Source organism: Cucurbita maxima, unplaced genomic scaffold (genome assembly GCF_002738345.1).
Source record: "Cucurbita maxima cultivar Rimu unplaced genomic scaffold, Cmax_1.0 Cma_Scf00002, whole genome shotgun sequence".
Taxonomy (NCBI): Eukaryota; Viridiplantae; Streptophyta; class Magnoliopsida; order Cucurbitales; family Cucurbitaceae; genus Cucurbita; species Cucurbita maxima.
In genome coordinates this window covers 4,310,549-4,323,010 of record NW_019272018.1, presented here as the reverse complement: position 1 = coordinate 4,323,010, position 12,462 = coordinate 4,310,549, and the positions used below count along the sequence as shown (strand labels likewise).

Genomic DNA, 12,462 nt, shown 5'->3' with positions numbered 1-12,462 from the left:
TAGAAACACTAGCTCTGACTCTAACTATATAAGGTGGAACTAAAAATGGTAAGAATGTTAGAAATATAATTTTATTATTTTAGCTTTTAAAATATAATTAAAAAGAAAAAAAACAAGATTTATATAGTCAAAGTGTGGGTCCTTGAAATATTTTTAATTTGGGCAGATAAACCCGCCGTGGGGAGGAAGTTCCCTCTAAATCCAGCTCTTGACGAGGGGCGATACGACAGAGAGTATACTGGGAGAGTTGCAAGCCATGGCGCAGAGCCTAATCCCGAGGGCGCAATCGGGAACAAACCACTCGTTCTTCCTCTTATCTTCCAAATCTAAATTTTCATCGCCAAGATTCCAATTCCCCTTCATGCTACCACGTCTTCGTCTTCTTCCTCTGTCTCGCTGTTTCTGCAGGTATTCTTCTTTGCAAGAACCAATCGACATGTGCAAGTACAGGGAAGCTTTCTCCAAGCGCATGGATATGGCTGGACTCAAACCGCACCACCGTATAGGTCAGGTTTTTCTTCGAGATTTACGCAGGAAGGAAGAGTTGTTTGTAGCTTATTTCTAGCATTTTGTTTGACGAACTGGTGTGGTTATTTCATTTTCCCCTCATGCATTTTGTTTTACTTAAAGTTGAAACAGCACTAGGTTTTCTTTGAAAGTAACCAAGAATTGGAGTGGAAAATAATAGAACTGGCTTCCAATTTTAAACTGAAAACCCGAACTTCCGGCATTAGCGTTCATTATTTGATTCAATTTCAGCACTGGGAGTAAGTGGAGGGCCCGATAGCATGGCTCTTTGTGTTCTTATGGCGGGTTGGAAAACGGATAGCCTGAATGGCACTGGTAAGAGCAGCACGTTTATCGGTGGGCTCCTGGCAATAGTCGTGGATCACGGGCTTCGCGCTGAGAGCAGAGACGAGGCAAATGTTGTGCGGAATCGAGTTACTCAAATGGGTACAACAACTCTGCACGTGTACTATTTGTCAGCTTTTCTTCATTATGATAAATCAGTTCAATCCAAGTTTCTGATATGTTCGGTTCGCATATTACTTGTGTAGGCATCAGATGCGAGATTGCGTCTTGTGATTGGTTAGATGGTAAACCAAAGCAGGGCCATTTGCAAGAAGCAGCTCGTGATATGAGGTAGTTTGCCGTTCTTCAAAATATGCTAAATTTCTGTTGTGAAGATTGTTGTTCTCGGCTTTGCTTTTAGTATGAGCTACTTATACTGATAGCTTGCTGTCATAATGATTCACTAATTTGTGATTTTAATGAATGAATTTGCTTTAATTTCAGATATCAAATGTTGCAGAAAGTTTGTGTCCAACACAAAATTGGAGTGATACTTGTTGCACATCATGCTGATGACCAGGTTAAATCCTCTTATCAAGCATGCTGCGTGCATTTTCAACTGAAGCTCTTGCCTTATTAGTTGACAAAAAGTGTCCCATTTCCCCCAATCTTAGAATTTGCATGTTTGCTATAGCTTGTACCGTAACTTTATATTCTTTAGGATTGTTATAAACTGAATTAGTTGCTATGCTGCAAGCTTGTTACAGATGCTAGAAATATAGTGATTGCTGAGACACAATGCAGGCTGAGTTATTCATTCTGAGGTTATCTCGCAGTAGTGGCGTGCTTGGACTTGCTGGCATGCCTTTCACTTCTCAGATTTTCTCCCCGCATCGATATTCCTACAGTGAAGTTTCAAAGAATTATGGCATTCTTCTCGTGAGACCACTAATGGAATTCTCTAAAGATGACTTGTACAAGGTTAAAAGTTCAAATCACATAAAAGTATCTATGAAGAGCATACTTACATTCATTTGGCTAAGACTATTCATGTTAACATTACTCCACACTTTGCAGATATGTCAAGGTGCTAATCAAGATTGGGTTGAAGATCCAACAAATCGAAGTTCCTTGTTTGCTCGAAATAGAATTCGGATGTCATTAGGAGATATGTCATCATGTGAGTAGCTTGAGAGCTAATATCTATGAGGTGCTTTTTGTTGTCACTATTCATATTATTATTCAAATAAGGAATGACTTCATTAACACTTGTACTAGAAGGAAAGATAAAATATTCTCCTAAGCGAGAGAAAAAGGAGTTTTAAAAAAGAAGATTTAGGTTAACTCCATCTAGAGGTAAAAAAACATCACTATATTTTTGTTTTTCATTTTTCAACCTATCTAGAAACGGGCATAATTTCTATCCTAGACAATGCCCGAATAACAGTGTCTGCATAATGAGTCCATAAAGACCTTTGTTTTCACAGAAACCATGGCCCATTAAAAGTCTTGAATATTTAAAGGAGTTTACAAACTGAGATAAACAGCTGAGAGAAAAACCACTGATTTCGTTGGTGCCTTGGCGGGTTTGCTAAGGTTATAATATAATAGTCAAGGATTGTTTTGTTTCCTATAAATGGTTCCTCAATGATTACTTATGAGATTCATGATTTCATCTCAGCATTTTTTTGAGTTTCAGGTACTCTCAAGTCTGAGCTACATGCCATTATTTCCGCCTGTAGGAAAACACGCTTATTTGTTGATCACGCTTGTTTAAGCCTGGCAAATTTGACTTTGACGATAACAGAGGTGGTTATGTTCTTTACGTTTGTGTGTATTCTGATCTTACAGTTCCACATTAATTTTTAGGAATTTCATTCTGTTTGTCCCTCCAAAAGTTCTCTCTCTGTACCCTCATTTGTTTAATATTCTTATGTTTTGATGGATGGGTTTTTGGATGATGCTTCTTGTAGCTGGGATATGCCATTATTAATTTGGAGATTCTCAATCAATTGAAAATTCAAGATATTTGCTTGTCGAAGTTCTTGTCCTTAGTTTTACAGGTAAAATGTTAAATATTTTATTGAGAACCTTCATTTTTATTTTGGAGCAATTGACCAATTAGCATTAATGTTGGTTCATCTAATATTGTCAGTTCATCTCTCAGAGGCACAGACCTGTTAGAGGTAACACTGCAAAGCTGGTTTTAGACTACATTCAAACAGTTCCTTGCAGGGTAATACAAATCAATATCTATTTCCAGATATTTGTCCTTGCTGTATTTGTACATGGCTAAATATATTTGAAATTGTTTATTATTAGTGAATTAAGCATAATTTACATGTCATCATGTGCATCTGTCAGAGGCTTGATGGAAAAGGAATGTCATAATGGTGGTTGATTTTACCTGCCGTATAAAAGAACCTCTTTTTCCCCCTTTTTACATGTTTGGTTTTACTAGTGTTCTTATTCCAATATGCTTGAAATATACCTCGTCATTGCATCTATATCACTTTTTCTTTTTTTATTTCATTTTTGTAATCAAATTTCATGATCTTGTAAATGAATGTTTTTTGGCATACCATCGGGCTTCAGCTTCGTCAAACTCTTGCCTTGTGTACTTTATATGGAGTTAAGAAATCTAAATGTTTCTTGGGACTGTGTGTTTAAGTGAACTATTTGTGTAAAATGATAACTTCATAGCAAGAGTACATCTACCAAAGTTTCAGCCTTGTTTGTCGAGGAGAACATTACATGAACTTCGTAGATTTTTAAAATTTAAAGAATTAAAATAGATATCAACCTGAAGGCCGGCCCAGTAATCAGTCTTTTTCCTAATGTACTTTTTGGCTACATCAAGTATTCTTATTTAATACCGTACTCATGAAGTTCAGTTAATTGAGTATTAAGCATGACCTGTGTAGTTCTATTGCACATTTATTTACAAATGGAAGGGGGTTGGCCTGTTATACATCATTATGCATCAACAACCTTTTTCTCCAATTTTCATTAATTTTCAAGGGGTACTTTGTTTAATTCTGTTTTTGTAATTAATCGATTTCCTCTATTCCTTGGATTCTTATTCATTATCAAAAACCCATGCAGACCTCACTGACAGCAGCTGGGTGCTACATTTGTCCAGCTCCTGGATCCAAGGGCACCAGGTGCATAGTTTCTTGTTCCGTGGATTGCCCCTTGCCTTCCGCAGTAGAAGTTTTCCATGTCCCTTCTTATAAAGAAGAGAGGCACGCTATTTCTGGCGGGTTAGAACAAATCATTAATGACGGGAAATCGTATTTAGAACACTTCATTCCTAAAGCTTCAGATGTGCATTTCCTGGATACAACACCTGAATCTGTTCTAGATGAAGCAAAAAGGTTAAACATTCTCGGTGAATCAACCTATAGGATCATTGTATCACTGCAGATGCAAGAAACCCAACTCTTCAAAGCAGAACCAAAAGTCACTCCTGGTTATGAAACGAAGCATGGTTCACACTCTGTAAGTACTTTATCCAGTGGACTGCTTAAGTGGGGGCAGATATGTAACTATATGAACAGGTTCTTTATCACATGGAAAGTAAAGGATGAAAATGAAGATAATTCTATTTCTGATGCGGCTAGTTGCAACACAATTTGCAAGTGCTGTGCGTTAGGCTGTGATATGGAATTAGAGGTGCGGCACATGACCGAATCCAATTGGCTTTATCTATCCAAGTTGTCTGAGGGCACGGTGGAGAATTTTCATGATCAAAGAGACACTTCAGCCAGTTCGAAGGAGCCGACCATGGAGAATGCGAGTAGATGTTTGAAGTATGCCAGCTCGTCGGCTAGAAAAGCATTAGTGCTGTTGAAATTGATTCCAGTTGCTGCAAGAAAAAGCCTTCCTGTACTGGTCAATCAAAAAGGGCTGCTTCTAAGTATTCCAGTACGTATACATTTTACAACTACATGATAAACTGCAAACTACATGTTCAAAGGGATTGGATCCCTCCAATTCAATAGAATTGGAAAAGATCCAGTCCTTGACTTGTGCCTTAGAACAATTTAGACTGCCTAATTCATATATCATCAATTGTTCTGAAAAGTAGAACTAGAGAGAGATTAGAGGAATTGCATTAATGTGAGCGATCATATTAAAGAAGAAACACCATTACCATGTTCCAAGTTCCTAACTTACACATTCTGAACTTTATAATTGGTAGTTTTTCAAACATATCTATCATTCTGATATCCTTTCCTTTGTCTGGTGGTTCTTTCAGAGCATCAAGTTCAGCCATTGTCCATGGTTGATGGCATCTGCGGAGTTCAAACCACGGGTACCATTCGGTGGAGGTCATAGTTCATTCATGTAAGTAGATGCCAGTTTCTGCACACAAGCTCGACCATTCCACGAACGAATGGCCAAAGCTTGCATAGCATTCGCATTGAAAAAGGGTAACTGTAACTCATGCGATGCTGTAACTAGCGGTTGAAAACTAAGGGCATATTTGATATTGTCTTTTTTTTTAACTGTCTTGAATTAAGTGTTCTAATTTTTCAGTTTGTTTTTTAAAATTGAAAATCAGGGTATGTAGTAATAATTATGCTTGCTAAACTAACATTTCAAGAATTATATGGTTAACAAATAAGAGCTCAGCAATAAAATTCAATGAAATTTCTCATCCATTTAAAATTGAAAATCCAAATAATTAAGAGCCATCAATAAAATAAGGGGAAAAAGAACCAAAATTGTATGTACCAAAAAGTTCAAGCACAACATAAAATATTAAAAAACATGATTTCATTCAATAATCGAAAAGGGATACTTGATATTAAAATAAAACTACTAAAATGGTCATCCCAATCCTCTTTTTTTTTTTCAAATTAAATAACAAATAAATAAATAAAAGATTCTTGTATATAAATGCTACCGTGGCCACCCTTACTTCCTATCATCCATTCGACTCTAATTTAATTTAATTTTTTGAGAGCCTCAAAAAAGCGTCCAGAAATCCGAAAATGATAAAATTTGTGGATAAGAATCTCTAATGGATTTCACAACACAAACTTTGGCCACTAGAAAACAACACTGCCTCGTCTACATGGAGCGGCTGCTCCTGGTGCTTGCCTTTCATGCAACTTCCATCCATGCAAATACACCACCGTCGTCCGCTCCTCCTTTTGCAGCTGCACATCTGAAGCGGTACATCCTCATCTTCTTTAGCTCCTTAATTGAACAATTCAATTATGACCCACTTCCCAGATCCTAGACGGGTGTGTTTTGAATTTACTTCCTGGTGTTTTTGGTCATCAATTTGATTGAACTGGATACAGATTCTCTGTTGGGGGTTTTGAATTTAACTTTTGGATACGTGTTTTTTTGAAGAATTTGGCTGGAGATGGGAGAATTTGAACTGAATTGGATTTTGATTTTAATTCATTTGGATATAAACAAATCCCATTTGGGATTCGGTTGCTTTGCACTTGGTTCTTGATTTTCTTTGGTGTTTTATCTGTAGATTTCATATTGGACGTGCTTCTTCTCCAGTCATCTTCACATATCCAGAGGCAGTGAAAGACAATGTTGTAATATGTTGGGATTTGGTGGGTATTGATTTTCTTTGAGGCTAGTTTGACGAGTAGGATCGAGCAGAACTCGGGGAGTCTGATCCAGCAAAAACTTGAGAGTTTTCATGGGTGTTCATAAAGAGGGAACGATAACAAGCAAAAATCTCTCTCAAGCATCACCAAAAATGGTATTGTAGCAGACACTTGAATTGTTGTGATGTTTTATTAGCTATAAGTATGACTAACTGTCAATGATAGAACAAATTGTTGTGCATTTCATTGTCTTGACCGTATAATCATCATGTTCACTGCCTTAACATCTGCTTGGTTGGCTATGCATGCTAAATCAGATGCTTCTTTTAGTAAACTTGGTCCTTCCATCTGATTTACACAACAAATTGCTAGATTATATGAACATTATGTCTAGAGAACACTTCAGAAAAAACATTTCAAAGGGCTTTCTGGAAATGCATTCAATGGATGTTTTCCTCATATTTCACTCAATAGTGCTTTCTAAGCACATCTGTAGTCATCCTTAGAGACCTGGACCTTATTTTTACTATATTATGAACACAGGGTCATAGTATCCTTTAGTTTGTTGAAATTTGTACTTTTGAACTTTGTAGGAATCATATCTCCACAAGAACCAAGTAAAGTTAGTTTCAACTCCAGTCAATTTGCAAATTCAATCCCATTGTCTTCTCTGTTTGGGTAACAAAAGTTGCCGAATAGTACGTTCAAGAACGAAGCTAATGAACATCTTGGTTGAAAAGGGGAAACCTCAAGAAGCTCAATTCATTTTCGATAGTTTAGTTGAACAAGGACACAGGCCAACTACTGTGACATACACAGCTCTTGTAGCTGCTTTGACTCGACAGAAGCATTTCAAGGCCATTTCCAGACTTCTTTTGGAAATGGAAAAAAATGACATTAAACCTGATTCCATACTCTTCAATGCCATAATCAATGCCTTTTCTGAATCTGGCAATTTAAAAGAGGCCATGGAAACTTGTCAGAAAATGAAGGAAAGTGGATGTAAGCCAACAACTAGCACTTTTAATACCCTCATCAAAGGCTATGGAATTGCTCGTAAACCCGAAGAATCTATGAAGTTATTAGATTTGATGATGAGGACGACAAAACTGAAACCCAATAACCGGACTTATAATATCCTTGTTGGAGCTTGGTGTAAGAAGAACAATATAAAGGAGGCATGGAATGTAGTGCAGAAGATGATTGCATCTGGAGTTCAACCTGATGTTGTCACATATAATACACTGGCAAAGGCATATGCTCAGGATGGGAAGACTAGCGAGGCAGAAAGTATAATAGAGGAGATGCATCATAACAAGGTAAATCCCAACGAGAGAACGTGCGGAATAATTGTAAGTGGTTATTGCGAACAGGGGAACTTGGTCGAGGCTCTGAGGGTCGTCTATCGAATGAAGGAACTCAGAATACTCCCAAACCTTGTTATTTTCAACTCTCTTATCAAGGGGTTCCTAGATATCGAGGATTCCGATGGAGTTGATGAGGTACAATATTTCATCTTTTCATCGTTCATTTTTCGCATCTATTTCGTGTGATTATCGAATTCCCACCGTGTTGGCAAACTTTCTTCATCATTATTTCTTCTGAAGTGTTGATTGATCACATGGATAATGAATATAAAACTTGAGCAGGCATTGACAATGATGGAAGATTTTGGGATAAAACCAGATGTGATAACATTTAGCACCATTATGAATGGTTGGAGTTCAGCTGGACGTATGGACAAATGCCAAGAAATCTTTGATGACATGGTGAAATCTGGCATTGAACCTGACATCCATGCTTTCAGTATTCTTGCAAAAGGGTTTGTCCGTGCTGGCGAGCCTGCTAAGGCCGAGTCCCTGCTGAACTCCATGAGCAAATACGGGGTGAGACCGAATGTCGTGATTTTCACAACTATCATTAGCGGTTGGTGCACTACAGGTAAAATGGAGAAAGCATGGAGGGCTTTTGAGCGTATGTGTGACATGAATGTCTCCCCCAATTTGAAAACTTTTGAGACTTTAATATGGGGCTATGGAGAAGCAAAACAGCCATGGAGAGCAGAAGACATCCTTCACATTATGGAAGAAAAGGGTGTTGTTCCTCAAGACAGCACTCTCAAGCTCGTTTCTGAAGCTTGGCGCTCAATTGGTATGGATAAAGAAGCCATCGCGGAGCGAATGGAAGGCAATGATACTCCAGAGAAGAGTTCAGATGATCTCCTCCAACCAGGGTTAGTAATCATATCCAATGGAAATGGATCTTCTTATTCTCAAACAAGAAGCAGGACACTCCCAAAAGGAATAGAAGTTCCATCTGGAAGTCCACGGAGCACCTCTACGTCGATGCTCGTTTGTCGGGCACGTCGCTTTCGTCCACTAATTGTATGCAGAAACCAGAACCATACCCAGTTGTGGATATGGAGGCAGCATACCACTACACCTTGCAGAATGATTTACATCCATTAGCGACTATGAGGAGACGACCAGCTGTTACATGAATTCGATTTGAGAAAGTTGATGAAGAGTGATCATGCTTGCTAACTGAAACTATAAATGGCCAAGCATTACAACTACTTGTTCATTTTTGCTTTGTTAGGATCACTGTGTAATTCATATAAATGATGTAAATTCATTGTTGAGGACCAAAACCCAAACTACATAACCATGTAAATTGCTATCCTGATATATATCTTCCACTTCCTACATTGTTATTCGAATTCTCAAGAGCACAGGGAAATCTGGAGTTGATTTTGTGTATTACCTATTATGAACTCGTGTCAAGAACTTCCAAAAAAAACCCTTTATTGGGGTGTTAAGATAATGTAGATTTGAATCTTAAGTTATTACTCTAAAATCTATTGGAGAAGTGTTTTTCTAATAAAAGTTCCAAACTTTCCAATCTTTCCAATCTTTTTATGGTGTTTAGAAAGATCAATATATTCACATCTAATCCGCTCCGTCTACGAAGAAAAACATTCCCAATTGAAACCCCAACAACTTGAAATTCATCACAGAGGCGCAATTCTGCCAGAGGATGCTATCTCTTCATCTCCTCTCGTCAGTATCTTCTTTTGACAACCCTTCCCTACAACGTGCGCGCCTCTCAAAACCCGGTATCAGTTCTAATCCCCCAATTCATTCAAATGCCATTTCCCCAAAATTCGCACATGCCCACTTCGCCAATCGCTCTATTTCCCCTTCTGTAACTCTCAGTCAATTGCGTATTCAATCCCGAAGCAGTAGTTTTCTACCCTTTAAGCCTCCAAACGATGGAGCCCACTGGAAGAGGGGTTACTGTAGTGCTGTTAATGACTCTGACGAGAAAACTAGGTCAGTTTTGGACTCCGGTGGCGGCGGTGATGGAGGTGAAGGAGGCGATGGAAGTGATGATAATGGGAAGGTGGATAAGCAAAAGGGTTCTTCCGGGTTTCTGCCAGAATGGTTGAATTTAACTTCGGACGACGCCAAAACGGTCCTTGCAGCCATTGCAATATCTCTTGCCTTCAGGACATTTATTGCAGAACCGAGGTACATTCCGTCGCTATCAATGTATCCTACCTTTGATGTTGGGGATCGACTTGTAGCAGAGAAGGTAGAAATCTTGTTCATTGTTCTTAATCGTATTATTCAACTGTTCTTCACGGTTATTAGAAAAACTTTTACAGATTGGGATATGATATTCATAGTTAAAATTGCCTGAATCCCAAGTTCTTGGATTCAACTAAGCTTTGAAATAAAGGGATAAGATCTATGATTTCTATTCTGTGTATGAAATTTCTGGTGTTGTGGATCATGATTCTTGTTTCTTTTCAGGTCACTTACTATTTCAGAAAGCCTTGTGCTAACGATATCGTGATATTTAAAAGCCCACCAGTGCTTCAGGAAGTAGGATATACAGATGAAGATGTCTTCATTAAAAGAGTTGTTGCTAAAGGAGGTGATACTGTGGAGGTCAGATTTTCTAACGAAACCTTTTTTGTTTGTATCATTATCTGATATGTGTAATGGAGCCATTGATTTAGATCATCAAGAACAGATATCTACCTGTTTTTCAATGATATCAAGTAATCAGAAGATCTAATTTTCTTGCACAACTTTACTTAAAAGTTTTATGGTCATAATCTCCCGCTTTCATTTGTGTTTTCGAGCTCAAGAAACAGCTTCACTCTTCACTTCGAACATTCACTGATTGCAGGTCCGGAAGGGAAAACTTATAGTTAATGGGGTCGAGAGAGATGAAAAGTTTGTCCTTGAACCACCATCATATGACATGAGTCCGGTTGTAAGTAGTTCTTTCTGTTTTCTGGTTCGGTTTCGCATCTTTCTAAGATTTTCCTACCAAAATTATGAACACGCAAGAATTGAGTACAAGCTGTGACCGTTTTTCTTTTTGGTTGAATGAAGAGAGATTGCTTTTCCTTCACTTTGTGAAATCTATATCAAGCATGGTTAAACATTACACCTCTTTCATTCCTATTTTGATGCAGCAAGTGCCAGAAAACTCGGTGTTTGTGATGGGCGATAATCGCAATAACAGCTATGATTCTCATGTGTGGTAAAGTCTTCACTCATCACTTCACTAATACTGGGTTTAAGATGACTTTAAAAAGATGTGTATTTAAGTAAAAGACTTTTGTTCAAATAACCAACGATCTTGACACATTCTACCATTCTAGACTTCAATGTGCTTGTCTTGAGTTTTTTTCTTCCTTACGCTGATAGCTAGCTACTACCTATACCAAATTGTTCAGGGGTCCACTGCCAGCCAAAAATATAATAGGAAGATCATTATTCCGCTATTGGCCTCCGAACAGGATTGGTGGAACCGTTATCGAGCCTAGCTGTGCTACTGATAAACAAGAGGGCACTCCTTCCACACCAGAGATTTCCAGCCAACAGACCACAAATTCACAACCGTAACAGTTTCGGTCATGTTCTTTGTTCTGCAAATGCCGTATCTCCCCTGTAATTTTGAAGCTCTTTTTTGTTGAATGAACTGGGCATTTTGTGCAAGGCCTTATTCACTGTTGATCTTGGTTTATGCAAGTTACTATAGATGACTCAATGTTGAGAGATCTGAACTAGTGACATTGCCATTCTTTGTGACCCCAATTGAACAGTACAAGCTAGTTATGATATAGGAATATGTGCTCTTGAAATTGAAAACTAGATAAATTGCTGCAGTAGATGTGATCAATACCATACAAGGAGGAGGTCGAATGTGCAAACCTTTTGCTCCATCATGGCTACAGATAAGTTAAGGTACCTCATATGCCTGCTCCTGATATTTTTTATACTGTTTCAAACATAATTTTATTATAACAAAAATGACCAATCTAGGTATAGTTTATTCGAAACAATTGTCTTGTCAGAAACATAAAGAACATACCATTTCATTAGGCCAAATAATTGAACCATCATAACCAAAAACTGATTCTATGCCATTTTTTCGCTTAATAGTTATTCCAAGGTTCTAAAGAAGAAATATCTAAATCAACAGCCTTGTCTATACAGACATAACAGACAGTCTGTCCTTTCTTTTTTTTTTCTTTCTAAAATGATCCTACAGGCAGAGTCCTTCCCTTCCAATGAAGAGAAAGATGCAGGATGGAGGTCTCTGTCAATCATATGTACAAAGTCATTCCTTTATTTTTCTACATAAGCTTCAAGTTGCGAGATTCGATGTCCAACGACCAGGTGATATGCTTTCGATTACCAGTTACCCCAACACATTCCCTCTTGAATGGAGTTCCAAACACCAGCTTCAAAGGAAGATTTCCATTTTTATCCACGACGTCAAAGGCTGGCTCAAGCCCCAAACAAAGGCAGGCACCTAGTTCCCTTGAAGGTTCACCGATTGGACTCGATTGCACTGATTCGGTTGATAGTATTCTTACATGGCAAAGAAAGTAAACATCGCAACATTCGAATAAATTCCAACTTTCATTTTCGTCTACTTAAATCGGTTTAGGATTTTGATTTCTTGATGCACTTTCTGAATTCTTCCAAAGTTTGAAATTAGTTAATCTTACGTGACCGGTAGCAACAGAATTACGGGGGTGCATAAAACTGACAGGGGGGGGGGG

The 12,462-nt window shown here is 38.1% G+C and overlaps 3 protein-coding genes across 4 annotated transcripts in view; all 3 read left to right on the top strand.

Annotated features, from left to right (window-relative positions):
- The first annotated feature begins 156 nt into the window (after nucleotides 1-156).
- On the top strand, nucleotides 157-5,448 carry LOC111471651. The gene is made up of 11 exons (XM_023117369.1): nucleotides 157-506; nucleotides 760-954; nucleotides 1,059-1,143; nucleotides 1,297-1,372; nucleotides 1,597-1,773; nucleotides 1,870-1,972; nucleotides 2,492-2,601; nucleotides 2,766-2,855; nucleotides 2,948-3,028; nucleotides 3,898-4,719; nucleotides 5,054-5,448. Exons 1-11 carry the CDS (start codon nucleotides 257-259, stop codon nucleotides 5,144-5,146), a joined length of 2,082 nt encoding a protein of 693 aa, XP_022973137.1. The 5' UTR covers nucleotides 157-256; the 3' UTR covers nucleotides 5,147-5,448.
- A 951-nt stretch (nucleotides 5,449-6,399) lies between these two features.
- On the top strand, nucleotides 6,400-9,093 carry LOC111471658 (pentatricopeptide repeat-containing protein At5g21222-like). The gene is made up of 3 exons (XM_023117380.1): nucleotides 6,400-6,529; nucleotides 6,968-7,876; nucleotides 8,024-9,093. Exons 1-3 carry the CDS (start codon nucleotides 6,467-6,469, stop codon nucleotides 8,840-8,842), a joined length of 1,791 nt encoding a protein of 596 aa, XP_022973148.1. The 5' UTR covers nucleotides 6,400-6,466; the 3' UTR covers nucleotides 8,843-9,093.
- A 161-nt stretch (nucleotides 9,094-9,254) lies between these two features.
- The window catches only part of LOC111471667 (chloroplast processing peptidase-like), a 12,715-nt gene continuing 9,507 nt past the window's right edge, over nucleotides 9,255-12,462 (top strand). The window contains exons 1-5 of one of the 2 annotated variants that reach the window (XR_002715227.1): nucleotides 9,255-9,968; nucleotides 10,190-10,327; nucleotides 10,572-10,658; nucleotides 10,864-10,931; nucleotides 11,128-11,330. Coding sequence is in view for 1 of the 2 variants with exons in the window: in XM_023117396.1 (XP_022973164.1) it covers nucleotides 9,411-9,968; nucleotides 10,190-10,327; nucleotides 10,572-10,658; nucleotides 10,864-10,931; nucleotides 11,128-11,296 (1,020 nt within the window). In the remaining variant the exon portion in view is untranslated. Of the gene's footprint in view, nucleotides 9,969-10,189; nucleotides 10,328-10,571; nucleotides 10,659-10,863; nucleotides 10,932-11,127; nucleotides 11,560-12,462 lie in introns of those variants that run through there. The other variant, XM_023117396.1, reaches the window with a different exon arrangement.